Source organism: Delphinus delphis, chromosome 16 (assembly GCF_949987515.2).
Source record: "Delphinus delphis chromosome 16, mDelDel1.2, whole genome shotgun sequence".
In the NCBI taxonomy this organism is placed as follows: domain Eukaryota; kingdom Metazoa; phylum Chordata; class Mammalia; order Artiodactyla; family Delphinidae; genus Delphinus; species Delphinus delphis.
The window spans coordinates 17529578-17555778 of NC_082698.1; the positions used below are offsets into that span (position 1 = coordinate 17529578).

Sequence of the window (26201 nt, forward strand, 5' to 3'; positions counted from 1 at the left end):
TGATTAGTATGTTATCATTACCATTCAAAACGTGATTTCCTTATTCCCTCCCGGCATAGGTGACACATCTGAGATGCGGCCAGACGTTGGAGGCAGCTAAAGCCACATCAAAGCTTTCCTTGAAATTTTTTTTGGGGGGAAGTGCTGGGGGGAGTGGGGGGAAGAATCATTAAAACAATGCATTTAGAACAGAGAGATAGGACCCGATGTGAAGGTCAGGAAAGCTGCAACAACAGTCTATAATAATTAATAGAGTCGTCTACTATACAGTGGAGAAATTAAGAGAAAAACTGCTCCCCCACCCCCCCACCGCCGGAAAAAAAAAGTGCTAAATAAATAAAAGGGAGGAAGGAAAGCGCATGCCATGAAAACGCAAAATCACTCAAGGCTGTAATTGAGAAAAAGAAAAGCAAGGGGAGCTTTATGTGTTCGGCATTTATGACTATTTTTAAATAAAATTAAACACTTTACTCAGCTTGTCAAATACAGCTTTCTTATTCCTAATTCTCACTACATGCAGGTTTTGGGAGTGGGGATTGCTCTTCCCTTCTTTGAATATTGTTTTCTATCTTAACAAAGGACTTGATTTCAAATTGGTGATTCTCTAAAAAGATAATCAGATTTGTGATATCAAGAGTAAATGTGAATTTTAATCCAGAATAACAGAACAAAGATTTTTGGTTCATTTTCATATTGGATGAAATCCCTAAACTAAAAGAAAATATTTAGCTACTGTAGATTAAAAAAAAAAAAAATCAAAGCTCAATACTGAAAATGCACAGTCTAATTATATGATAATATAAAATGCAGGAAACAAAGTGTTTAAATGTAGAATGACTTTTGAGATTCCACGAAAGGGAGTCAAATCAGCTTATTCAGTATATGGCTATAATAGAGAGCAAAATTTCTAAGAGAACTTTTTATAAAAAAAAAAAGTATATTCCTAAATAATGGAATAAAGGTATATTCCTAAATAACTCTTCGTCAGGACAGTTCAATTTTACCAGAGCAAATCTGCACACAAGAGGACTACCAGTTTACCAGCAGCTTTCCAGCAGGACCTCACTTTGTATTTTGGAACCTCTTCACTTAAGTCAAGCTAAAATCAAGTTCTTGTAACAGCTGTGCTATTTACATCGTCCCCTTAGTTGTGCATTGCCCTGGTCTCTGAAAATGAAAGGAAATGCACTACAGTAGCAACTGATGCTTTCAACTTGCCCCCACACTCCATCCCAAACTCATTCTCTCACCCTCTTCTCAGCCCTTTTCAAAGCAGGTAAGTGAAGCTGTGCAGAAGCTTCAGACACAGCTCCACTTGTGTGAGGAGCTGTGCAACATGGAGAGCTGGAGATGCAGGATTCAAACAGAGAGCTCGGCATAGCCAACACCAGTTCAGCTCCCTATGCACTACCAGCCTGCCTCCAAGGATGCTGTTTCCAGAACTGAGCCCCAAAAGAGCATCATAAGGAACGGATGGGGCATACTTTGTTTCCAAACACAACGAAACATCCTATTTTGAAGCAGAGGAGTGTTTGTCTTCTTAGGATAGATACAAGGAAGAAATCTGGGGTACATTCACTGTTTGATTACTCTGAGAATCCTGGCTGAGAAACAATCACTTTGGAGCAAACAATTTACCAACACAGTGTCATCACCGCAACCTATTCTATAAATATCAATGCTGTACCCATATCAAAGACTGTAAAAAGAATATTTCAGAGTATACTATTCTGTTAGTTGAGTGATCTAACTCTTCCAAGTACAATTCCATTTCAGGTTACAGTTTTGGAAACATGCATTCCAGACACATAACTGATAAAACTGTTGCTATAGGCACAACAAAGGAATTAAGCCATAAAACGATGATGAAACATATTTTAAAAGAAATGCAGATGTGATGTTTTCAGCTTATAGAATTAAGATGACTAAATCCATACAATTCAGCTTAAAACTAAATCTTCTGTCAACGATGCTGATGGTACTAAGGCACAAGGGTTTATTAATTATATTCACTGCTAAATTCAGGGCCAAGAGCTTCATGTAGTTTCTTCATACAGTGGTTTTCAAGTCTATTGTTGGTTGCATTAACATTTGAAAATTCAGATTCTTCACCTAAGCCTGAGTATATGCAAACACATACAAGCAGTCTGTCTTGCAGAAGAATAATGTCGACATATCACTCACATCAAAACTGCGACTGATAATATTCATTTAGTATATACATCTGCTTCCACGCAGGGAAGATTAAAAAGAACACAAAAAGGTTGTAGGGTGAGGGTTTTGTGTATTTTCACCCTTCATTTTATATATCATTATTACTTCTACTGAGAAGACATCACTAATGCATCTTAAATCAGAAGAGTTGTTGAAAACCACTCTCTACAAACCTCTAAATTAGCATTCACATCACCTAGAGAATGGTGACATACCAATTAAAAAAAACTTCTGGGAAAATCTCAATCAATGCAGCCAATCTAAACTTGAAAATAATTCACAGGACTCTGATTATTATAAGCAATTAGACAATTTTTAAATTGCGATATGGGCCATTATTTTATGCCCTAATATAAAAGTAACAAAATTCAATCCCACTAAGTAAAAAATATTACTACTCTATTTCTGAAAAGAGCAAAGCATATTTGATAAGTATGGTCTAATTTAAAAAAACATACAGAATCATTCAGCATCCCTCATTGATACAGGGATAAAATTTCAACATTGTTATAAATATTTGCTTGGCCACAAAAAAAAGTCTGAAGCTGCATTATGAAACAGACCAGCAAACTCAGAAAAGTGAGAACTCACTTGGGCTCTATTTCCTACAAAAAGGAAAGTGTTTAACAATGAGGAGAGCTTTAGCTATTCTTAGGTATCTGTGTACACAGACTAGTAGGGTATTTATAACATACGTGTGTTTCCTCAAAAGGATAATAGATTCATGATATCTAATGGTGAACCTAAGAATTTTGGTTGAGAGAAAGGAGTTTTTTTAAAAACAGGTTTTAGTAAAATAAATCAGAATGTCAGGAAAAAATGTTTAATCACATTGACTTCCTTGAGAAACCAATATGAATAAAACAAAACTGAAGTCAATCTACATTAAAACTATGCTTGGGTATAGTTTTAAGATATTCCTTTATTTTTCCTCCCTTTTTTGGTCTTTAAAATCTGAATTTTCTTCCAAAGCTGGCAAACAACAATGATCACTGTGATAAGCATTATTAGGATGTACTTGTTTTTTTTAAAGATAGCAGAGAACATTTCTAGCAATATAATCAATACTTTTGCTATGTGTAGATTTTCCTGAAAAAACAAACCCAAAGATTTTACTTCAGATTTAGAAACTCAATTTTATAGGGAAAAGCAGAATTTTTTTTTTTTAAAGCAAGCTAGGAAGTACTCACCTCTTCACGTAATTTTATCAACTGCAACATGAATGCACAAAAAAAAAAAGATAAAAAGGAGAGAAATGGCAGGAAAGAAAGATCAGTTGTGTGACAGGATACAGAATTAACATTGACAATTTATCTGTTTACATGTTTAGCATTTAAAAATCACAGACAAACACATTAAAAGAACCTAAACATAGACTACATGCAGAGTTTTTTGAACGAATAAAGATCACTTTCTCACACTGTCACATTAAACAAAGAGAATAGTGTGAAATTCTCTTTTAAAGTACATCTAAGACACCATCATGAAATAAAGGGGAATGACTTCATAGAAGTCTATATTATAAAGAAAGAAAACAAGTTTACTGTTCTTTTCTTCTAAGAATGTACCACTGAAGAGGTTTTGTATTTACAAGTTTTCAGGATGTTTCTCTATTTTGAATCTTGACAACTGCTTTCAGGTTTTACCTCCAAATGAAAATGATTAATAGTTCATGCTTTGGTCCCAATAAGTATTTTAAAACAACAAACTGTTATGCTAATGTCATACTTGTAACCACTCTAGTAATAGGATCACCCTTGGAAGTAACATTATTTTAATAGGGAATAAAGCATGCCAGGATAGATAATACTTAGGACGCAGTATCAGAAAATATTTCACCATCCTTAGAAATACTGCGTATATCAGAGTTGATTTCTAGGGTTTTGTTTTGCTTAAGAGGCTACTGAAATCACACGGTGCTTTTATTTTTGAAGTTTCTTCACTTTTCAATTTTATTCATCTTGTAAACTGGGCCATTTCAAAGCAATGAGCTCTCTCACTTCATTTGTACTGCGGTCTCTTTTCACCGAAGTCAAATCCCAAACCACTCTTCACCTGTTAGTAAACTCTTCTATAATAACATTTTGATTCTCCTCTGTAGAATATTCATTTGTCTTAAATATAACAGATAAAACAAGTTGTTTAACTCTTTAGAAACTAGAAAATGGATATAACCATATATCTGGTTCACTCTTTGTGTGTGTGTGTGGAAGAGAGAGAGACAGAGAGACAGAGACAGAGATAGTACTGTATTCTAAACCACAAATATCATTGTATAGTTGAGGTGTCTGCCATAGTTTCCACAATGAATAGAAACTGAAACCTATGCTGTAAGAGACTATAAACCACATTCTAAGTCTCAAATTTGCATCCTCAGCAATTCAGGTCTACAACTGATAATTTTTAAGCATCCAGATATCTGTAACATCTGTTATAACACTTGACATATGCAGGCCAATAAATTAAACTATTGCTTTGGGAGAAACATGCCATGAATTGCTCACTATAAGTCTTTCTAAAAGTATCATGTTTACGATAACCCAGATTTCTCAATGCTTAATGCTGTTTTTGTCTCCAATTCAAGGAAGGCAATATGCATTCCAGCTTACTGTTATTTCATGTGTTATTTGAAAAGTATTTCAAGTACAAAAGAATGAGATTTCAAATCTGTTATGAAACTTATAAAAAGGGTACAGAGTCTATTACATAATACCTCACAGTGCATTTACTGAAAAAGAAACTTTTAATGTCATTCTTCCAAAAATATATATGAAGTTGTCATTACTTGTAATTAATACACTCATTATCTCAGCAACCACTGAGTGTATGAGTCAAGCATCTCATCATTTCATGTGAAAAGTTACAATTCTTCCCCAGAAGAAGTAAAATTCTAAACTAAGATACCTGGCCTATCGTATATCGGAATCTTTCTCTTTGCTATCCAAACATCATGGGAGAAAAAGGCAAACATTAATTCTCAGAAAGAGCTGATCTTGGAATTGATCGCACAGCTATTTCTTCTTTCCGGGGGCACCATTCTTCAGTTGACTATGATACTTAAAGGGCCAAAGTTTAAAACTACTCTTCAGCAATAGAGACCATTTGGGCCATACCACCCTGCCATAATCAATGAGTGTTTAAAAATGCTACCCATTTGTTTTTTCAATAGGTTCCAAACAAAAAACGTTCTATCTTGTTTGTGCTGCATGGCTGCACCCCAGCTTTACACAGGATTTGGAGCTAAGCTAGGTAATGGGAGGGTTTTTAATCTTTATCTTTTTTTTTTTTTTTTAGTTCGAGAGTTTTCACTCAAGTAAACAAAAGATGGTCTATTTTTGAAAATTAACAATGCTTAGACTAGACTGAAAGTAGTGATTTCGTATTTTATCGAGTTACTAGCTCCGTTATAGGCGACATGAAAGCGTGCCATGCCACCATGTTGAGTTATGATAATCAACATCTTTTTTGAAACAAAGGTTTTCCCCCAATGCAGAATTTGATACAAGAGGTAATCTGTTCCTTTGTGGGCTGAAAAAATCTGGTTTACGCTGGTTTGAACCAGTGGAATCTCTTGTGGTTAAGCCTTCTGCTGTGACTAAAATCAAAACTGCACGGCAGAGCATGTGAGGGTTCATGCGCGCGCGCCTCTGTATGCGAGGGGTGTCACGTGACTCCCAGAACTACCGAATTTTTTTTTTAAAGCTGATAACGCGACTGCCGTCTCTGTCCGCATACAGATAACGAATAAATGCTGAACTCTATTAAACGCCCTTTACACATTATCGTGGGTCGAACACACAATTTTCTGAACTTATGATGACAGTCTATTTATTCTGCTATAAACCCTCAGCACGTAACGAACAGATTTGTGCCTGGTAATGATCTGCTCTGTCAGGGCTATATGAAATGATACCGACCTTCTTTAGATCTCGGGGAATTAAATTGACCGACTTCACCCCCTGGTCTGTAGCTGAAGTTTGACACACTTTATGCACAGCAAGCCCAAATCAGAACTTAAGAGAACCTCGCATTAAAAAATTAAGCAATCATATCTGCTGAATATTGCTTTACCACAAAAATTTCCACACGTTTAGAAATATCCTACTCTTTATATCTTTTTTTGAACCTTCTATTTAGGATTTACTCAAATTTCATTTGTTCAGATTTATTCATTGATCAATGTAATTTTGCATATGGAAACTGAGACACTATTAGGTTTCAAAATGGGGAACATTTGCCCCATTATCATACTCCACTATGAAGGGGGTTTAATTCTGTAAGATTCTTTTTTTTTTTTTTCCTTTTTGAGAACTGTTTTCATGAAACTAAATTGAGTTAACAATTATTTAAGTTTTCACTCTAAATACAGCTTCACTACATTTCAAGAACTCTTTCTAAAAATTAAAATGTCACATGCAATGGAAAATTTGATATGTTAAAATAACAGAATGATAATGCCTAAGACAATGGTCCTTGGAAAGACCCAACAATACACGAATGTGCAAAGTAGGTAATTTTGTCCCTTCTCTGTAAATCACGGATGAGCTATATTTGATTGCATGCAATGGATATAATAGAAATGAATTTATACAAAGGAGTTAATTTGGAATTAAATAAAAATGTGTACTGTATAAAGGACATTAAAATGCATTTGAAAATTCTCAATTTTTGAAATTTTAACAATTGTAATCATGGCAAACATGTTTACATATTTAAGAGTAAATTAATATACTTTATAGTTAATTGGCAGATCATAATTATGTATATTAACAGCCAGGTTTCAGATGCCTAAAAAATGCATTATAAATTGGCAGAATGAGAAATAAGAGCTATGGCATTCACATTTGTCTGAATCCATAAAGAAGTCACTACAGGGAGGATGTGGATATTGCATCAAAAATAACTAAATAGCTAGTACTTAGTTTACTTTATCTATTTGCAGCCTTTGCTATTAATTCTTTATCCTTTTCCTTTTCTGACCTATAATTTTAAAAAATTGATATATATCCCAATTTTAGTTAAACAAATCTTGCCATTTTTGTCTCATTCTGTTTACCTCTAAGTTTTCCCTCTATTGTTAAAAGTTTATCATACATATCACATGGCCAAAAAGTTCTGAAAATCAAGTTCTCAACAATTAACTTGAAAATAAACTTATCTGTGTGCAGAAAATATATTTTTCTATAATTTACAGGTGATCCTACCCAGAAAAAGCTGTCTTCTCGGCCACTGAGCTACAAAAATTAAAATGAAGAGTGAAATCTTTTCTTCCTTTAAAGAAAATACTTCTGTTTTGATTCCATAGTCTGAATGAATACTGATGCAGAATAAAGAGTTATTCTCAAGTGACCATTCCTGGTTAAGGATACGTTATAGTTTTAGGGATTTTAATTCCTATATTATGATAAAGAGCCTCAAAAATGAAACATAAAGGCTTCATTATGATATGGAAATTTTGCTACATTTGGTAACAAAATATCCAAAAAGTTAAGTGTCGTCTCTTTGAACTTTCGAATCTGATTCAAATTTTAGACTGAAAAGTTCACATAATCTAACACTTCCACAGTCTCATGAGTATAATTCATCATATACTCTATTTATTGAAGTGATAGCTCCTTACAACTAAACTTCAGGCTCTCCAAGCACTTTCAGAATTTGTAAGTTTGATTTACACAAGTCCAGGGGAAATCTCTGAGTAATCACTTTAAAGTGACAGGAATATAATTTGAGAAATTCAGAAAATATGAACTCAATCTATTTTTGTGGAATATTTTTCTTTAGGCATTAAAAAAAATCATTCTTATATGTATATAAGGCAAATGTTCTAGGCACATAAAATGTCCATTAAGAGAGGGGAACATGCTTCAAAAAAAAAAAAGGATCCCTGTCACAGTACTACAACATCCATTACAATAAAGGAGTCTGAGTTAGAAACACCCCCTTCCTTTCTATTTCCTCTATATTAGGCAGTAGTTTCAAATGACGGAAAGATCTGTAGCTTTTTAAAGAACTGACATGGGGACTTTGCATTCCCTTTTTTTTTTTTTTGCAAAAAAATATAGTATTTTTGCAGTAAAGATAGAAAATAAAACTATGATTGATTCACTCAAGAGGTATGAGCAATCTAAATCTCACTTAAAATAGGAAGAAAAAATGTTTTGCTCTCATCCTGACATTATTTAATCTATTACATGTAAAACTCTTTTATCACATCACGCTTTTGTGTTTAATGTGCTCCTTTTTTTTTTTTTCCCTTAGCTATTCTCACATTTCAATCAGGGAAGCTGAAATCCCAAGTCAAATTTTAATATGTTTACATGTCTGAACTCAAGCTGATAACATCCAAATAGTGGAGGAGGTAAGATCTTCCCCAAAACAAACACAATCAGCTCAGTGATTCCTCTCCTTTTTGGGGGGGTGGACAGATGGGGGCCTTAATCACATAAGCAACAACCCTGTTTACAATATTAACATTTTAGTGGATAGTAATATAATTTCAGCATATATAAACTTATATTCTACTTGAAATGGTAAATACTATTATGAATTTTTATAATGAATATCAATATATTATGTTTTAGTATCTTATTAAAATTTTGGTGTACTCAATGAATGGTTTATGTTCATTTTTATTTAGAGAGTAGAGACTTTTACTAGACTTGCCAAGGTAACATTAATAAACACGTTCAGGTCTTATTTCTGAAGTTCCCTATCATTTACTTTCTTTAAAAGTGTCAAAGAGAAACTGGGACTGTTTGAGACATTTTAAAAATCATCTCTACTCTGAGGTTCTTGAAACATTTTTTTAAAGTCATATATATTATCTACATGAATTCACGAAATCTGCAGTATTAATTCAAAGAAAGAAGTGGGACATTAATTAGACTCATGACACTACTGTGTGATCCAGTGAGAACTGACAACCAAGTTGTAAGGCCTCTTTAAGAAGAAATTATATCTTAATTTTTTTGCCTGTGCAGATCTTAAACTGTGAAGACTTTTCCTTTTCTTATTACTACTTCTACCACTATCATCATCATCATCTTCATTATTGGACAGGGGCAGGACCTTTATGTGAGTATCCAAGTTCCACACTGGTGCTTACAATTTGCATTTTGGTGAATGTATTTTTAAGAAGCTACACAATAGGAGCCTGAGCTGCCCTGTCGAATTTTGAAAGCTTACTTTCATTTGTTTTGCTGCAAGTGTTGATTTAATTATACTGCATTATTATCAAAGCTGCATTATGTACTTTTTTATTCCTTTTACATGTGTTTGAGGTGAGGACCTTGGCTTTGTCTGCAAACAGTGTGTTTCAAGTTATTCCTTAAGTACTAAATAATAAAGAAAAGAGAAGAAAAGATTTTTTAAAAAGATAGCAGACAGTGATCACAAGGTAAAGGGTTAAATGTAAGATCTCCAAGAAACATTTTGAAGTTGATTAAGACTCCAGCTTTGCATTAAACAGTATCGCTTCCACATGAGTTGCTGCTAATACTGTTACGGAGCAGCTTGAGAGCCCAGTGTGCCAGTGACCTCCTTCACCCTCCAGCCACCCACCGGGCCTTCCTGATTAGCATTCTACCTGGTTCTCTGAGGAATTCCCATCATCCCCTAGGAGCTCATTCCGTACTTCGTCACTGTAGGCAATCCGTGACCTTTTCTATAAAACAAAACAAAAAGGGAGAGAGCAAGATGAACGTTAGAATGTAAAGGCTTCGAAGCATTATTGGTATCAACGCTGATCATCTCAAACCTCGAGAGCCCCCTAATGGAAACCTATTTGCTCAAATGTGCAAACCAAAGTTGTGCAAAGTTCTTGAACTTGAGGAGTTTAATGTAAATTAGAAGTTTTTTCAAATGCCAGTAATGGAAGAAAACTCTGCATTGTGTTAAGTACTCTATTAATATTCACAAACGGATCAGAATTGATATGTTATTCCATGCAGAGTCATTCAAATCAGACCACAAAGCTAAAGGAAATACAACTATATAGCTGTATATCTGCAACACTCACCAGATTGTAATTAAAACAAAAGTATATGGAGGTCTTTAATATTGTGGCAGGAAATGGACTCTACAATATAGGTTTTTTAAAATCTCTAATTCTAGGATAATATAATATCTCCAACTATACACTGGAATGCCTGGAAAATAGCATATCCCTATTTCTTTCATTATTGTGATGTTACTAACCAGAATTTAAAAGCACGTGCCGTTTCCAAACAATAATTTAAATGTCTCCAAGTCCTCTATAAAAATGGCCTAAGGAAAAGCAGTGGGAGTGTGTGTATGTGTGCATCTGGTAAAACAAATTAAATTTCCCAACCCCAGTAAATAAAGGCAAGTAGGCTGTGAGCCAGCTTTTCACAATTCCAATAAATAAAGACAAGCAGGCTATGGATCGATTTTTCACACACTGAAATTCTGTTTTACAAGAAATCTACCTTTACCTGTAAAGTCAGAGGGACATGTCTGCAAGCAACTCATGAATTATCTAAACATGCACACATTTGGAAAAGCTAAAAAGCTCTGAAAATTAGCTGTGAAGCTAGAGTGCCATCCTCAGATCCTACTTCAGCATCACTATTTCAGACCCAAATGCCGATTTACAGATTACTTTGCTGCCTTTTCTGCTTCTGAACTAACTAAGCAAAAACAGTCAATTAAAAAATGGCAGTTGGGAAACAGTAATCTTTTCCCACTTGGGGTCTACAGTTTAGCACTTAATATGTCTTACCTGCTCAACTGTGATATGAAAAACTATTGTAGTTTAAAAGGACTATCCATAATCCGTGAGCAGAAGTCAACAAGATTTTTAATTAGATTTTTAAACCAGTGAATGAGTAACACTGCTTCGCCACACAGAGATCATAATATCTTAAACATAAAATCCTACTATACTAGAATTTAAAAGGACTTTTGACAAGAAAAACTAATAGACTTTAAATCATTTTAAAGTTGCCTTTCTCAATTGGGGTTCTTTTTCTGAACCACAAAATACAGAAAATGATTTCAGTGACTATTTTCTCAATTCTCCCAAAGATGGGACATGAGAGAGAGTTTAGTTCATTACATAGAATAGAAACTTTAGGGCATTAAGGCTTAACTCTCTGGCAGAATCCAGTTGAAAAGGGCTGAATGGGGTATAAATAAAAATAAATAAACCTAGACATCCTTTTATTTTTTTAGAGAAAAAAAAATCAGTCTCGCGGAATTCTAAAGGTAGCTTTGGTTAAATTGAGACTAGAACTCTGTGGTCCTGACTTACAGCTCAGTACTCATTCTACCGCACAAAATTTCCTCCTCATTTTATCACCCTCTGAATACTCTCAGGAAAAAAAATATAAAAATTGCAAAATGTTACAAAGGAGATGGTGGTAGCCCCTCCTGCCCTAAGTCTCTACCCCAAGCTCCCCTTCCTTGCTACAAATGTGTATCTCCTACTCTGGCAGTAGATAAATGAAAGCAACCATGTTGCAGAAAGGACAAAATAGAAAAGTTAGGTCATTAGACTGACGTCAGTAATGACATCTATATCAGATGTCTTAACTATTCAGGAGTGATCCAACTCATCCATTTTTGAATATGGCAGGCTTCTTACCACCACAAACAGCGGATATTAGGTTGGCTTCTCTTACCGTATTCACTGAAGCTACTATTAGTTAGCTATTTCTATTGACTTCATATCGTACTGAAAAATGCTAAATTACAAGGACAGTACCCTTCATGGCCTTACCACAATATTTCAATCAAGCCAAACCTTTCTTTTGCCCATTTGGAGCTCCTCGCTACGGTAGTTTCAAACTAGCTTCAAACTAGTTTCAAACTAGTATTTTATAGCATTAAAGGAAATGAGAACCTTTAAACAGGCTGTGGTATCAGAGCTGCCTTTTTAATTATTAATTTCATCACTATGGGGGACTAAAACATTCCACAGTATGCAAGAATATCATATAGAGATGGTTTTTGTTTTTCCCTTTTTTACCAAAATACCAACAAATTGGCATAGATTGTTTAATTATATTATATTCTTATTTTGATTTGATGTATTTCAAAAGAAGAAGAAAATTATAAACATGTCTCCCTAAATACCTAATCTTGTTTTGGTTAGAATCCATTGCTTTTAAAAACCAGCAATTAAGGGTGTACATGCTCAGCAACAGAGAACTAAAGATTTATCCACAGCTGAAGGGTGGTCCCTATAAATGTCATTCTTTACCATTGGGATGGTTAAAACTGCTCATTGGGATGGCTTTCTGGATGTAATTAAGCAAATGATATGCTGAGTTTATAAAATGTTCTCTGATAGGACTGACTTCCCTTAAAATGTTCTTCTGACTGACTGAAAAGATAACTCATTTCAAATATCAGAAATAGTTCCTCATGAAAATGACACAGCTAATGCTGAAAACTGAACTCTTTACACTCAAGTATCACTTTATAAAATTTTTTTTAAATTAACACTTTGCTTTACTAAGAATTATATTTAAATGCATGACATTGGTATTTTCTCCTAAATTTTTATGGTTTGAAATTTTAAATAAGCCGATTTTAATCAACTGTAATTTAGCCTGCAGAATCATCACTAAACTAATTGAATACCAAAAAAAGGCCAATTCCTTTGAATGACAAACTGCTTATTTTATGGAATTTTCCTCCAAAATATCAATAAAATATTTTACATTTTGTGGAATTTTTTTAAAATGTCACTCTACATTGCTAAGTACTATGTCATACTTTAATTTGGCAGACTCAAAGCTAATGAAACTGAAACACCTACTGTATCTTTATAAACCAACTAAAATATTTTTTGCTTTATTATCAACTGTATAAAATCTGTAGTTTAGTCAAATGCAAGCATGAGAATTTGAGCTGGAAATGTCACACAGTCAGCTACAGTTTGAAGGAACCCAATTCATAATGCATTTTATAAATAGTTAATGACTTCTATACATAAGCTAACCAGGCAAATCAAGAAATTGTCAACATTTTTAGTCTTAGTTGTCAGTTACTACTGTCTACTGGTGCTTTATATGTGGCTTCTGGAGAAGACAGAAGCTCTCTGCAGTTTGTAATCTATTGCAATTTCAGGTCTGTACCATAAGGATGGAAAAGCTTCAACTGACAATATCTGCCACACACACACACACACACACACACACACACACACAGAGTTAAATACAAGGACATTTCTCACTTTTAGTTTGTGTTTTTGTAAAGTTTATTCCTTCTAACTTATATGCTTAGGTGGACTAGACACAGTTAGACAGAGAAATCTACAGACCATATATGAACCATAAAAAAAATGACAAATTGACAACTGACTGTTATCCCTAAGACATGATGCACAAAATTTCAATGGTTATTTTAAACTGACAACAAAAGTGAGTCTTTGGTTATGAAAGCAAGAATTTCAGACTCCCAGCAGTTTTTACTTGATGAACAGAACGTCTGCATACTGATTGGCTGATTCTCTTAAAGCCAAGTTCAAACAGATACACTTGCTCAGTTCTCTCTGGAAATTTGGCTTGAAACAATCTATCTACTTGACCTTAACATTTCCCAACTGAACTGAATGTGTTCCTAGACAGGCACTGCTAAACTAGAAACAAAATGAATTAACTTAGTTTAAACTAATTAAGAACTGTGATCTGGGTACCATCTCCTGTAAGATTCTACATGTGAAACAGGGTATACGTAACCAGAATGAGGATTCTAGCACCCACCACTAGCATAAGCATAACAATGAAGTTGGTTTATTACTAGAGCATATATGAGAATTTAATTTCCATGGCGTGCACATGGCAAAGCAATTGCTTAAATTGCCTCACCTGGGAATTTAATACAATGTTATCATCAGACCAGCCACACTGTAAATAGATTTATAATGCTTTCCATGTGCTGCACTCTGTTGCATATGAACTAAGTAATGATCTGGTATTACAATAAAATCAGCTAGTTCCCACACCTGGCAGACAGGATATTTCACTAAATTAATACCCATACAGCTACATCACAAGGCATGGGAGAGGAAACAATCTCTAAGGCATTCGATTTGAGTTTTACATGGGAGGCAAACACTCCAGGGTTATGAAGAATGTTACTATGTTGAATGGGCCGCTTAAGACAAAATCTGTATTACAGAATTAAGACTTTCTCATTCCCATTCAATTTTGGCCTGATTTTCTTCATTCAGTACTTTAATTACTAATCAGCAATCCGCAACATTCACAAACACTAAGAAAGCCCTTTATTCTAATCTATGTGCTGCAGACAGCCAAATAATTGATACAAAGTGCAGTATGGTTTTGGTAAGTAATGAAAGAACAGCTTGTCCTACTTCCTAATCAAATTGGTCTATAGAAGAAATGGTTAATAGATTTCTCCATAGGTCTAAAACAAATCACCCAGCCTGGCCAGACTTTTCCATTGCTTCTACCATGTCTTTCAGTCTCCATATATTTAATAATGCCCCAGGTTACCAGGTGATACACCTATTAAAAACTGTTACGCTTTCAGAGCCAAAGAATTTAACTACTCTAAAGAATTTAACTGCTCCTGTTATAATTCACACTTTGGGATAGCTACAGAATACCGTGAAATTATATTTATTAGCTAGCCATATAATTGCTGGTACTCATTTCTTACCTAACTTTATCTGGTTCTAATTAAAAAATATCATACTTCCATAATACCCAGATGACATTTTCTAAAAAGCATCTATCTTTGGAACAAGGCATTCCATTTTTAACCCTACTTCTATTTCTTTGCTGGTGATTTCAGCTTTTCATCCTTACTCTACCTCTGACCCAGGACTTAAAAAGGCTCATCAATCCAGGACAGGAAACTTAAATTTTGGAGAAAAAAATAAAACGGAATTTATAAAATTTTGTTTATGACCATGTTCTCTGTGCTGTACTAATTTCTAGCAAATAGCAATTTAAGATTAAAACATACCATACTACATGATATAGGTAAAGGTAAAGTAAACTGTTAGGTAAATGTTTGATCCTTGGAAAGTTGTTAGGATGACAAAGCACAGGGCACTGAGTGAAAAGAACAGAAGTAACTTTTCAGTATGTGATCTTTGGTCAAAATTAAGTTTTCTGAACATCAGTTCCCTCAATCTCTAAAAAAGTGGTGACAATATTTATTTCCCAGGGCTTTTGTGAGGATTTAAATATTATAAACAAATGGAAGTCTATCATAATACCTTGGATGTGATAACCCTGCAAAGGATGTTCAACTAAATATTACTTGATAATATTGGAACGGATACAATAAAACCAGTACACATACATGACTGAGAGTATAAATTAGTGCATCTTTCGTTGAAAATGATTTGCCAATATATACCAAAAGTTGCTATAAAAAATTCCATTATTTCATCCAGTAATTCTACTACTACATTGTTTTGCCCAATTTCCTATTTTATGGTTCCACAATTTTTGGATGACTTTCAATGATAAAAAACTTTCCTGCATTTCTTTAATGCTATCAGAGAAAGGAACTTCCAATCTGTTTCTTCTAAGTAGTCATTCCACTAAACATGGCTTGCTCTTGCTCAAGGGACTGTTTAGAGTTAAAGGTCAAACTCATTCACTAGAAAGTGCACATGCCACATGTCACCAATACTGTACCGTTAATAAAGGGAAAGCACACTTTCTATCTATCATAAACTCATGGCCAATGGACCATATGCAAGCCACCAGAGAGAAAATACTAACATGCCCTGCTGCTAGGCTACCAGCAGTTGGAAAAGCAGGTTACCGTGCGAACACTAAAATAACCCATTGCTCTTGAGTATGTAATACTAGAAATTTTTTTCGAAAAAGTACAATTACAAATGTCTTTCTATTATAATCATTCTTATTTACTATTTTTGCTTGTACTTTCAAAACATTTTATGTGTTTGAAATGGATATTTATGTTTTGGCTATAAATAATAAGATAAATCATACCACATTTTCTCCTAATTATTTTTTTAAATTTAGCTTTAATATCACATGTGAGTATTTATTTCCATATGATGAGGTTATATCTGTATATATACACATATAGACTCATACAAACCCATATGCAATCCATATGGAATGACTCTATTTATGTTTCACAATGCTAGAATAGACTTTTATTTATACTAGGAACTCTGACCACATTGCCACTACATCATTTAATGATTTGCAAAACAGACAGCCCAGAAATGATGTAACTGCACTTCTTCGTTTCCTCCTCCAGCATTTCTAAACTTACGCCTGAAATTTAAGTTTAACATAAGTGTTTCAAAATGCAACTTGAGTTAGTTAGAATCATGGCCCCACTTGCTTGCATATGTTTGTAGTTTACAACTTTGACACTGCTATTGAACATAGTGTGTCTGTGTCTTATATCATGTTAGTTTGTCAATCAATAATTAAGTTACTTCATTCAGAAAATCAGCTCATGATAGAATGCCCAGATGTTGTTGTCAACATCTGGAACAGTGTAAGTATGCAGCAGAGGAAGTCTAATTCTTTACAGTCTTTCTGAATATAAAATAACTCCACATACTGTACTTGAAATAATCAAAATGTCAAAATGTTCATTATTTTGTTTGATAATGATATATAAATACCCTATACATTCCCATTGGAAAATAATACTCTGATAAATGAATGCTATATAACAGATGCTTTATTTATATTTTTAAAAGAATTACTGAAATAAAGTATGTAGATTTATATAATTAATTTGTATCTAGGTTTCCCTATGTAATCTGCCTAGCATTAGGAAGGAAAAGTGATTCATTCATTGAAAATCCATCCACAGTCGTAGTTTCAAGTGATCCAGACATCCAAGAACAAATGATCTTGAGGATTCTATGTAACTGTCACTGAGGTTATCACATAAATGACAGAATCTGACAGTTGACAGTGACATCCAGCATCATCTAAACCATCCTGCAAACGTAGAGATGAGAGGTTCCAAGCCAGATGGGCGATCTACCCAAGGCCACACACCCAGGAAAGACCTGGCAGAAGAAGGACAGAATCCGTTTCCCAATGCCAGTGCTCTTTTCACTTTACCAGACCACCAAGACAGGCTGGGGGTGTCTTATCACCCATTCCCCAGGGTAAGGTTGGCTGTACCATTCACCTAGTTCTATGAATGTATCATCAGCTATAAAGTTGATTAGTCTGTAGATTTTGTTTCTTGTCACCCTCCTCCAAAACAAACAAACAAACCTTTACTTATACTTTGTTGCTAACATCTGGAATATTGACAACAATAAAGTTGAAAGTCCAAGGGTGACACATGCTTAAGGTAGAATGTTTTATTTGATAGAAAAAAGTGTCTGATCTCAGTTGGTGAGTCACAACCACACCTATGGGTGTAACTGAGATGTTTCAAGATGAATCTTCAAAGGCTACAACATAAAGCAACAATAATTTAACCTCATGGCAGGAGAGGAGCCACACCAGTTATTAAGATGTGCTAAGAACTATCTGCTTACCCGTGAGATCTGGTGACTCCCGATTTATCTACTCTAAAATTCTAGCTTGGAACCAGCCATCTCATAAGCAAACAATTTTTACAGTATTTTTTTTCTTGGTACTTACTTTTGGACCCATGTTGTGAGAGATTCTTCATTAAAGAATATGCTGTGTTACCTTGAGTTTACAGTGCTCATAATTCAGAGGTGTACAATATACCTTTTAATGCTTTATGAATACAGCCAATATAACTGTGATGCTTAGCCAATAAAACAAAACTCTTTTAGCCCAAATCCTCTACGGAAATATTTTGAAGATTACTTCTATACCTGGGTGACCCAAAACTATAAAATATGATTAAGTAAATATAAATATTCATACCTGATTCATAAACATGTTGTGAATCTAAAAGATTCTCCATTTTCAGTTGAACAGAATAAAATCCTGCCTACTGAGGGGCTTTGCTTCATCAAGTAAATGTTCTTTCTCTTCTATCTTCAATGTGTCACTCTCTACTGGTTCTTCCCTTTAAGAATACAAACATTTTTAAGTGTACCCCAACTTTCAATATTTTAAAAGGTTATTTTACCCTATACTACACTCCCCAGCTAATGCCCAACTGCTCTTTATTCTTCCTTTTCTAGCCAAGCTTCTCAAAAGAGTATACTACAAGCACTAACTACACTTATTCATGTCCCAGCAGCTTATCAACTTCCAACAAACTGGATGTTTTCCTACCACGCCACAGGACTCCCCAGGAACACCAATGACTTCCTAGTTGACAAAATCATTTTAAAATAACTTCTTTAGAATAGTTATAGATTTCTAGAAAAGTTACAAAGATGATACAGAGAGTTCCCATATAACCTACACCTCGTTTCCCTTATTATTTTTTTTGATGTTAATATTATTCTTTTTTTTATTGGAGTATAGTATTGTTTTACAATATTGTATTAGTTTATACTATACAGCAAAGTGAATCAGCTATACGTATACATGTATCTCCTCTTTTTTGGATTTCCTTCTCATTTAGGTCACCACAGAGCACTGAGTAGAGTTCCCTGTGCTATACAGTAGGTCCTCATTAGTTACCTGTTTTATACATGGTATCAATAGTGTATATATGTTAATCCCAATCTCCCAATTCATCCTACCCCCCCTTCCCCATTGGTATCCATACGTTTTTCTCTACGTCTGTGTCTCTTATTATTAACATCTTACATTACTGCGGTACATTCGCCATAACGAAGGAATCAATTGTTCATTATTACACATTATTATAAACTGAGGTCCATACTTTTTTCAGATTTCCTTAGTACCTCATGTTCTTTTTCTGTTCCAGGACACCATCCAATATCCCACATTACATTTAGGTGTCATGTCTCCTTAGGCTCCTCTTAGCTGTGACAATTTCTCAGGCTTTCCTAGTTTTTGATGACCTTGACACTTTTGAGGAGTACTGGTGTTTTGTAGAATGTCCCTCAATTGGGATTAGTCTGAGGTTTTCCTCATGACTAGACGGGGGTTATAAGTTTTGGGGAGGAAGACCACAGGGGCAAAGTGCTATTTTCATCAACATCATATCAAAGGTACAGACTATCAACATGATTTATCACTGTTGATGTTGACCTTGATCACCTGGCCGAGGAGATGTTTATCAGCTTTCTCCATTGTAAAGCTACTCTCTTCCTCCTCCTTGTACTGTATGCACTGTGAACAGCCCCCATTTAAGGACTGGGGAGTTATGCTCCACGTCCTTGAGGAAGGAGCATCTACATCAATTATTTGGCATGGGAGATCTGTCTATTCAATCATTAGTCGGTATCAGTATGAACTCACGGATATTTATTTTATACTTTGGCTTATAAGCCAATACTACTTCATTAATTTTGTTGCACAGATTGTACCAACTTTGGCTCCAATGGCCACTTTTCAGTCCTTGTTTCATTAGACCTCTCAACAGCATCTGACATTGTTGCCCACTTTCTCCTTAGCAGTTACACCACAACCCTCCCTTGAAATTCCTCCTATCCTTCTGGTCTCTCCTTCTCAGTCTCCTTCATCATAATTGCTCTCTCTGTATGCCCTGGGTCTCCATCCTTAGCCCTATTCTCACTCATCTGTTTGATCTCATCTATACCTGTTGTTCTAACCACCACCTAGAGGCTGGCGAAGACATGTTTTTTGCATAAATCTAATTCGTACTCGGTGCCTTAGATAATCAAAAGGCATCTCAGACTTAATACAGACAAAGTGGGGCATTTTCTTTCTCCTGTATGCTGCTCTTCCTCCTGTTTTCCCTAATTTGAGGTATGGTGTTACCATGTACATAGTCAACGCAGATAAAATCCTAAAAATTTTCCTACTCTCTCCATTACTCTCCAAATCCAATCACCAAGCCCTACGGATTAAACCCTTATTTTTCAGAATATCTACAACTGGGGCCCTTAGCCATATTTCCAGAATGTCTGTAGTCCCAATTCTTTCCCCATAACTGTTGTTACCACATATTTCATCATTCTTTTTATATATGAATTATATTTGACAGATACTCGTATGGAAAGACTGACATGTTTTTAGGCAAAGGTAAGCCAACAGGTACAAATTCTCAGCGCCTCATCTTGGGGAGTAAAGGAGACCTTTTCAACCCTATCTGTAGCAGAATATCAAAGCTATAAAAGAATCATTGTCTAAAGATATGACTTATTTCAGAGTAGGCATGTTAAAATAGAAAGCAAATTCATTTGACAAAAGCCAATACATTATGGGAAAATGCTAAGCAGCAGACCTCTCTCTAACTTCGTAAGTCAAGACCACATTTCTCTTTAATTTCAAATGTAGGCATATGTCACATCAGCTATTGTACTGTTCTCCTAAGTCAGATATTTCCAATTTTCATGATGTAGAAGCTAAAAGACCACCCTTTCAAATGACATGATGTGCATGCACATTTCTCCTTTGTTTTTCTGATTTGTGGACCTGAGGAATATGGATTACTTCTGTTAATCTGCATGAAGAAGCTCTGCTACAAGCCTGGCATTCAGTTTGCTTTTATGTCTGAGACCCCAAATTGTACCGTTAGGCAACAGAGGGCACTTATCTAGATTGAACTGTCATACAAATAGATTTTTGTCAGCCATTCAATTTGTATTGGGGAACATGCCAACAAAAACAAAACCCAGCAATTTAAAACAACAAACCTATCGTCTACTGATAGGAACAAATTGCTTTATTTCAAATGAATAAGAATTACTATAGATCGCACATCCTGTGTGTGGGTGCTAAGAAAGAAAAATATTTTTGGAACTAATTCTGTCTAGTTTTTCTGGCAGTGGTCTAACATGAAGTAAGCACGAAATATGCTTAATACTAATAAACACACAAGAAAAAAAATGCTAACAGACAGGAATTACATGTTATCAGAGGAGAACGAGGCTTTCTAAGAAAATTCCAAGTCAAAATTCATCAGCTACATGAAAAAGTTAATATTGTGTTGCATTTTGAGTTTATTCTCTGACCTATAGTCCTTTGGGGAATGCAGGTGATGCCTCTGCCCACAACATAGTCAATCTGAGAAGTAAACCCATCATTCTCCCTGAGCCTAAACTGATTCCGGCTCTGTGTCTTCAACACTCACAAAGAATAACTGAAAACCTTAGAGAACTGACCTCATCACAGTTACACCCAATCTCTTCCATACCTCAGACTATTTGGAAAAATAGTCAGAGGGTCTATTATAAGTTGGTGTTAATCTTAGACATTAAAGATGTTAATAAATTACATCAGTAAAGACAAAGTAATAAAATTTTCACAACTTAAAAATTACATCAATTTGCCCATCGGTATATAAAATAGTTTAATCCCCTCCCCTATTATTTTTGTTTGAGTTGAATCCCGTTCCCTTTTCTATAAGTTGCATCTTCATTATGGAACTTCTGGAGCTACTCTTTCAGGGAAACTCACTCTTAGACTTGTAGGATCAGACACTGCTGTGAAGGATATAAGCAAACATGCAAATTCAACCCTGGGAATCCACATCGAGCTGACACAGAAAATAAACAAACTTACAGATCAAAAACTTCAACTGAACCAATGTAATTTTACTAAATAGAAATCTAATTAGTTCAATTACTTAAATGCAAGCATTTACATTAGAAAATGAGTTCTCTTCAATCAAAATTATGTAACAAGAATTGAGCACTTTACAAAATTCTGTAATATGTCACATGACATAGCTGTAACTTTTTATGTTGTAGCAACAGGTACTTATGTCAAGACTTTAGATTTTATTAGAGGACAATCTAAAAAAATAGTAGAGTGCAGATATGACATGAAAAGGACCTCATGAATGGTAGTTAAAATAGATAACAGGACAGAAGCAAGGCAAAATATAATGCTCCAAGTGGCCTCTACATTTTGGTAAATGATAGAACTATCTGAGAAAAAGTATTTTTACTTTGAAGAAAGTTATAAAATTACATTAATTTAAAAACATGAACAGATGCATGATGTATGCAACTTAATTTCAAACAGTTCAGAAAAAAATAGACATACGTAGAGTTGAAAAGATCAATAGAGAAAGCATACAAAAATGATAAAGCAAACAGTACAAAATGTTAATAGGCAAATCTAGGTAAAGGGTATATGTATGTTCTTTGTGCTATCCTTTAAACTTTTCTGAAAGTTTGAAATTAGTTCCAAATAAAAAGTTTAAAGTGATTAAAAAGTATGAAAAGGTTAGTGGGATAAGGAGATAGAGGCTCTTGCTAAGCTAATTTTCTACAACTAGCTAATGTCTGAGATTAGCTAATGTCCAGAATAAATCCTTGATTAGATAGATAACAGCTCATGTTAAACTAAAGTATGAGACCATTACTCCTTTCAAATTCAGACTATTTAAACTGTTAATTTTTATTATATACAATGGTGTTTGTTCTCTTTTAGCTTTTTTCAGTAACAATGCAGGATTACATGTTAGTTTTAAATTAGCAACGTAATTTTCTTTTGTAGTTCAGCTAGTAGAATGGACTCTAAATTATACCTGGTCAGAGAAGCTCAAAGTTATCAGTTCATAATGACAGAATATTATCTACCATTTAAAATAGTTTGGCGGGGTCTTCCCTGGTGGCGCAGTGGTTGAGAGTCCGCCTGCCGATGCAGGGGACGTGGGTTCGTGCCCCGGTCTGGGAAGATCCCACATGCCGCGGAGTGGCTGGGCCCGTGAGCCATGGCCGCTGAGCCTGCGCGTCCGGAGCCTGTGCTCCGCAACGGGAGAGGCCACAACAGCGAGAGGCCCGCGTACCGCAAAAAAAAAAACCAAACAAAACAGTTTTGCGGTAATGTACAGTTCTTTTTTCCCTTCATTTCATTCTGAATAAAAGTGTTGAGGACAATAATTCTAAATCAGATTGCTTAACAAATAAATGATTTATTATTATTATTTTACAAAAATGCCTAGAGGATCCTAGTACAAATTTCACCGGAGTGTTCTGCACTAACTAAAGATCTTTTAGCGTGCTCTTAGGTCATGCTCTAATGTTCTTGAAGAGAACACACACTCTCACATAGTTAGACATGTGCCCACTAAACTTTGACTTGATTTGGCAATCAAGGTATGGCTGATCTGTCTAATTTTGACTGTGATAGCCCTGGACTGGGACTGAATGTAATTCCATTTTCTAAAAACAACACAGCCAATTCTGGCGCTCTATAAATATGCAATAATGATAGGACCTTAGGGCTAGAAGGGACCTTGAGAGGTCCTCTAGTGTGCCTTGCTCCCTGACGTCATAGCACACTGAATGTACCTGATAAAGACCTTGGGAAGGAGATTCCTTAACCTTCACAAAGGAGGTTTACCAACAGTCACCGATTACTGTCAGGAATTGTTTCCCTAAATTAAACTTAAATCTATGGTTCTGCAGTCACACATACAGTAGAGCCCAGCCACAGCTGCTGACCACACTTGGTGTAACACTTCTTCATAGACTTGAAGACACTTAACAACTCCACAACTCTCCATGCAGGGAAAATGATCCCAGGACCTTACTTCATCTGTCTAATTTTCTAATCCTTTAATCATCTGAGGGACCCATCTCTGAATTACCTTTAGGCATGGTAACCCCAACAATACTCAGAGATGGACATTAGTGGATTCTTCCAGATTCTACCATGAACTAAAAGTGTACCCCATCTTACCATCTGTAAAGCTGAGGAGGCCACTCATTTTTCTGTTCTTTCTGATTTCTGCTCTGAATATATTTAACATTAAATTATATACACGCACTAATTTTTATTTGAGTTTTAGGGCAAGTTACTATTACTTGCCCTAAATTTAAATTTTTTTTCTTGTCCTTTGAAAAAACAGTATGATAAATTAAACAGATCTCCAATTTGGGCAACCAACGAGCCTGGATTCAAATCTCAGGTTCATCCTTTTCTAGTTATGATTAATAAGCAAGTTTTTGAGCCCCTGTGTAGTAGCCAAGGTAAAGTTTATAAAACAACCAATACAGTGCTTAACACATACTGGGAATTAAAGAATAATAACTGCTCTAATCATAATAATAATTATTATTGAGAATGCCAGCAAGTCTACTCTTCTAGCATATAAAACTCTGGGTTTGCCCACCTCAGCTCTTTATTCTAAGATGGCCTCACACAACTTTGCCCAACATGGCCACTTCAGTTCTGCTCCCAGTTATTTGTCACCCAAACTTCTGACTATAAAGACCAGATTGCCATTCCATTCCAGTTCCTCCTTGCCCTTGGGACTCAATTTTGCCTTCCATTTTTGGTCTTTTTTCTTTTGACTCTTTTAATTTATATCTGACCTTGATTTTCTCTGCTTTGACCCTCAACGTTTTCTGAGGATTTAGGCTCCCATTCACCCATTTGCTCTCTCTAGAAGAACAAATACTTATATATGTGATCCCAGAGAAAATACTTGTAGATGTCATCCCAAACTCCGAAAAGAATTCAGACAGTAGTATAACATAGAACCTTCAAAGATAATGTGCTTCATTACCAGCACTTTATTTAACAGTATGAGTTAAACTATGATTCAAATCCTACTTTTGCTATTTATTACCTATGTGACTGAAGAAAGGGTGTCTAAACTTTCTGAGTCTCAGTCTGCATATCTGCATAAAAGAAATGAAAAACTCTTTGTTGGAATGATTAAATGGGACTTGCAAGAAGAACACAGCTGCATAAGTTAACAGGTTCCCTCTAAGTCATCACTTTTCCCTCTCCTTCCCCTCTGGGTTTGGGTAGGTGGGAATAACAAGAACAAATATACTCGGAATTCTCCTTTCTTGGCAAAACTAGAAAACAGATATTATTCATAGATCCCAAATTATGTGGAGAGGTGTCCCAAAGCAGATGAGATCATGCAGAGCCAGATGACAAAATGCCTGAAGGATGGTAAGAGGACACAACCACAGCCGAGCTAAAAAAGCACCAACTAAAATACACTTCCTAAAGATGAGGGACTCATTCTAAAGCACAAAATCTATATTCTTCATTTGAAACAATGGCTGTGGGAAGGTGTAAGCAAGCTGCTGGCAGAAGCACTCTGGGACACAGTTTGTTGAGAGAAGCAGAGTTACATAAAGAATAACACAGGACTCCTGCTTCCCAAAGAATGTAGAAAAACACAAGAAGCCATTGCTTTCACCTTAACAAACAAAACAAGCTGCAGAAGCTACAAAAATCACAATTTTTAGAAACCTATCAGAGAGCTGACGATACAAAGACACCTAACTGAAATACAGTCCAAAAAACCATAAGCCTTTTATAACAGAGAAGAAACCCATGGCTGTTCTCATTCTTGGCAGAGTAGAGGAAGCCTCCACAGATATGGGTAAGAAGAAACCAGTCACACTTCTAACTAACTATTAAAGGTTGCCATCAGGGCTGGCATAACAGATTAGGATTTCAAGGAACCTGAGCCACAGAGTGAGGTATAGGGTCTACCAAGTAATGCTTTCCCATGGGTCATTACTGAGTGCTCAGGGCATGGGAGAATTTCTGACAGAGATGCTCCCCTGGGTTGCACAAGACCTCCCTCAATCCTAAAACAGCTGGCCCTCTGAAGGTGGGGTGCAAGGCAGCAGAGCTAAGAAAAGTCCATGCTAAGCACTCTGGCTACAGTAGGCTAGGGAATGGGCAAAGGAACTGATGGAAACCTATCTGAGGCATTCTAAAATTCCAGCCACCAAAAGTTGAAGTAGGGGAGAAGAACAGGAGAACTGAGAGAAACCCTCTGAGGCATTCCGGATCTTTAAACAGTATAAGGCAACTGCCCTTCTAAGGCTTGATTTATGCAGCAGGGCAGAGAGGAATCTGCCAAGCTACTGAAAGCCAGGGAGCAAGACTGGCTAGCAAAGAGAATTCCCCAGAGACTCATAAAGGTAGCAGTGGGGTTGTAAAAGTGAGAGAGGGATCTCCCACAAATCAAAAAGACGGTGGCCCAGCTGAAAAGCAGAAAGAAGTCTTTGGAAACTCACC

The 26201-nt window shown here is 35.5% G+C and overlaps 1 protein-coding gene across 15 annotated transcripts in view; it reads right to left on the reverse strand.

The window, feature by feature from the left end:
• The window catches only part of VTI1A (vesicle transport through interaction with t-SNAREs 1A), a 364615-nt gene that overhangs the window by 285575 nt on the left and 52839 nt on the right, over positions 1 to 26201 (reverse strand). For 12 of the 15 annotated variants that reach the window (XM_060034063.1, XM_060034052.1, XM_060034058.1 and 9 more), the window contains exons 4-5: positions 9800 to 9877; positions 3405 to 3425 (exon numbers count right to left, since the gene is read on the reverse strand). In XM_060034063.1, coding sequence (XP_059890046.1) covers positions 3405 to 3425; positions 9800 to 9877 — 99 coding nt within the window. The remainder of the gene's footprint in view (positions 1 to 3404; positions 3426 to 9799; positions 9878 to 26201) is intronic. The other 3 variants (XM_060034056.1, XM_060034064.1, XM_060034051.1) reach the window with 1 other exon arrangement.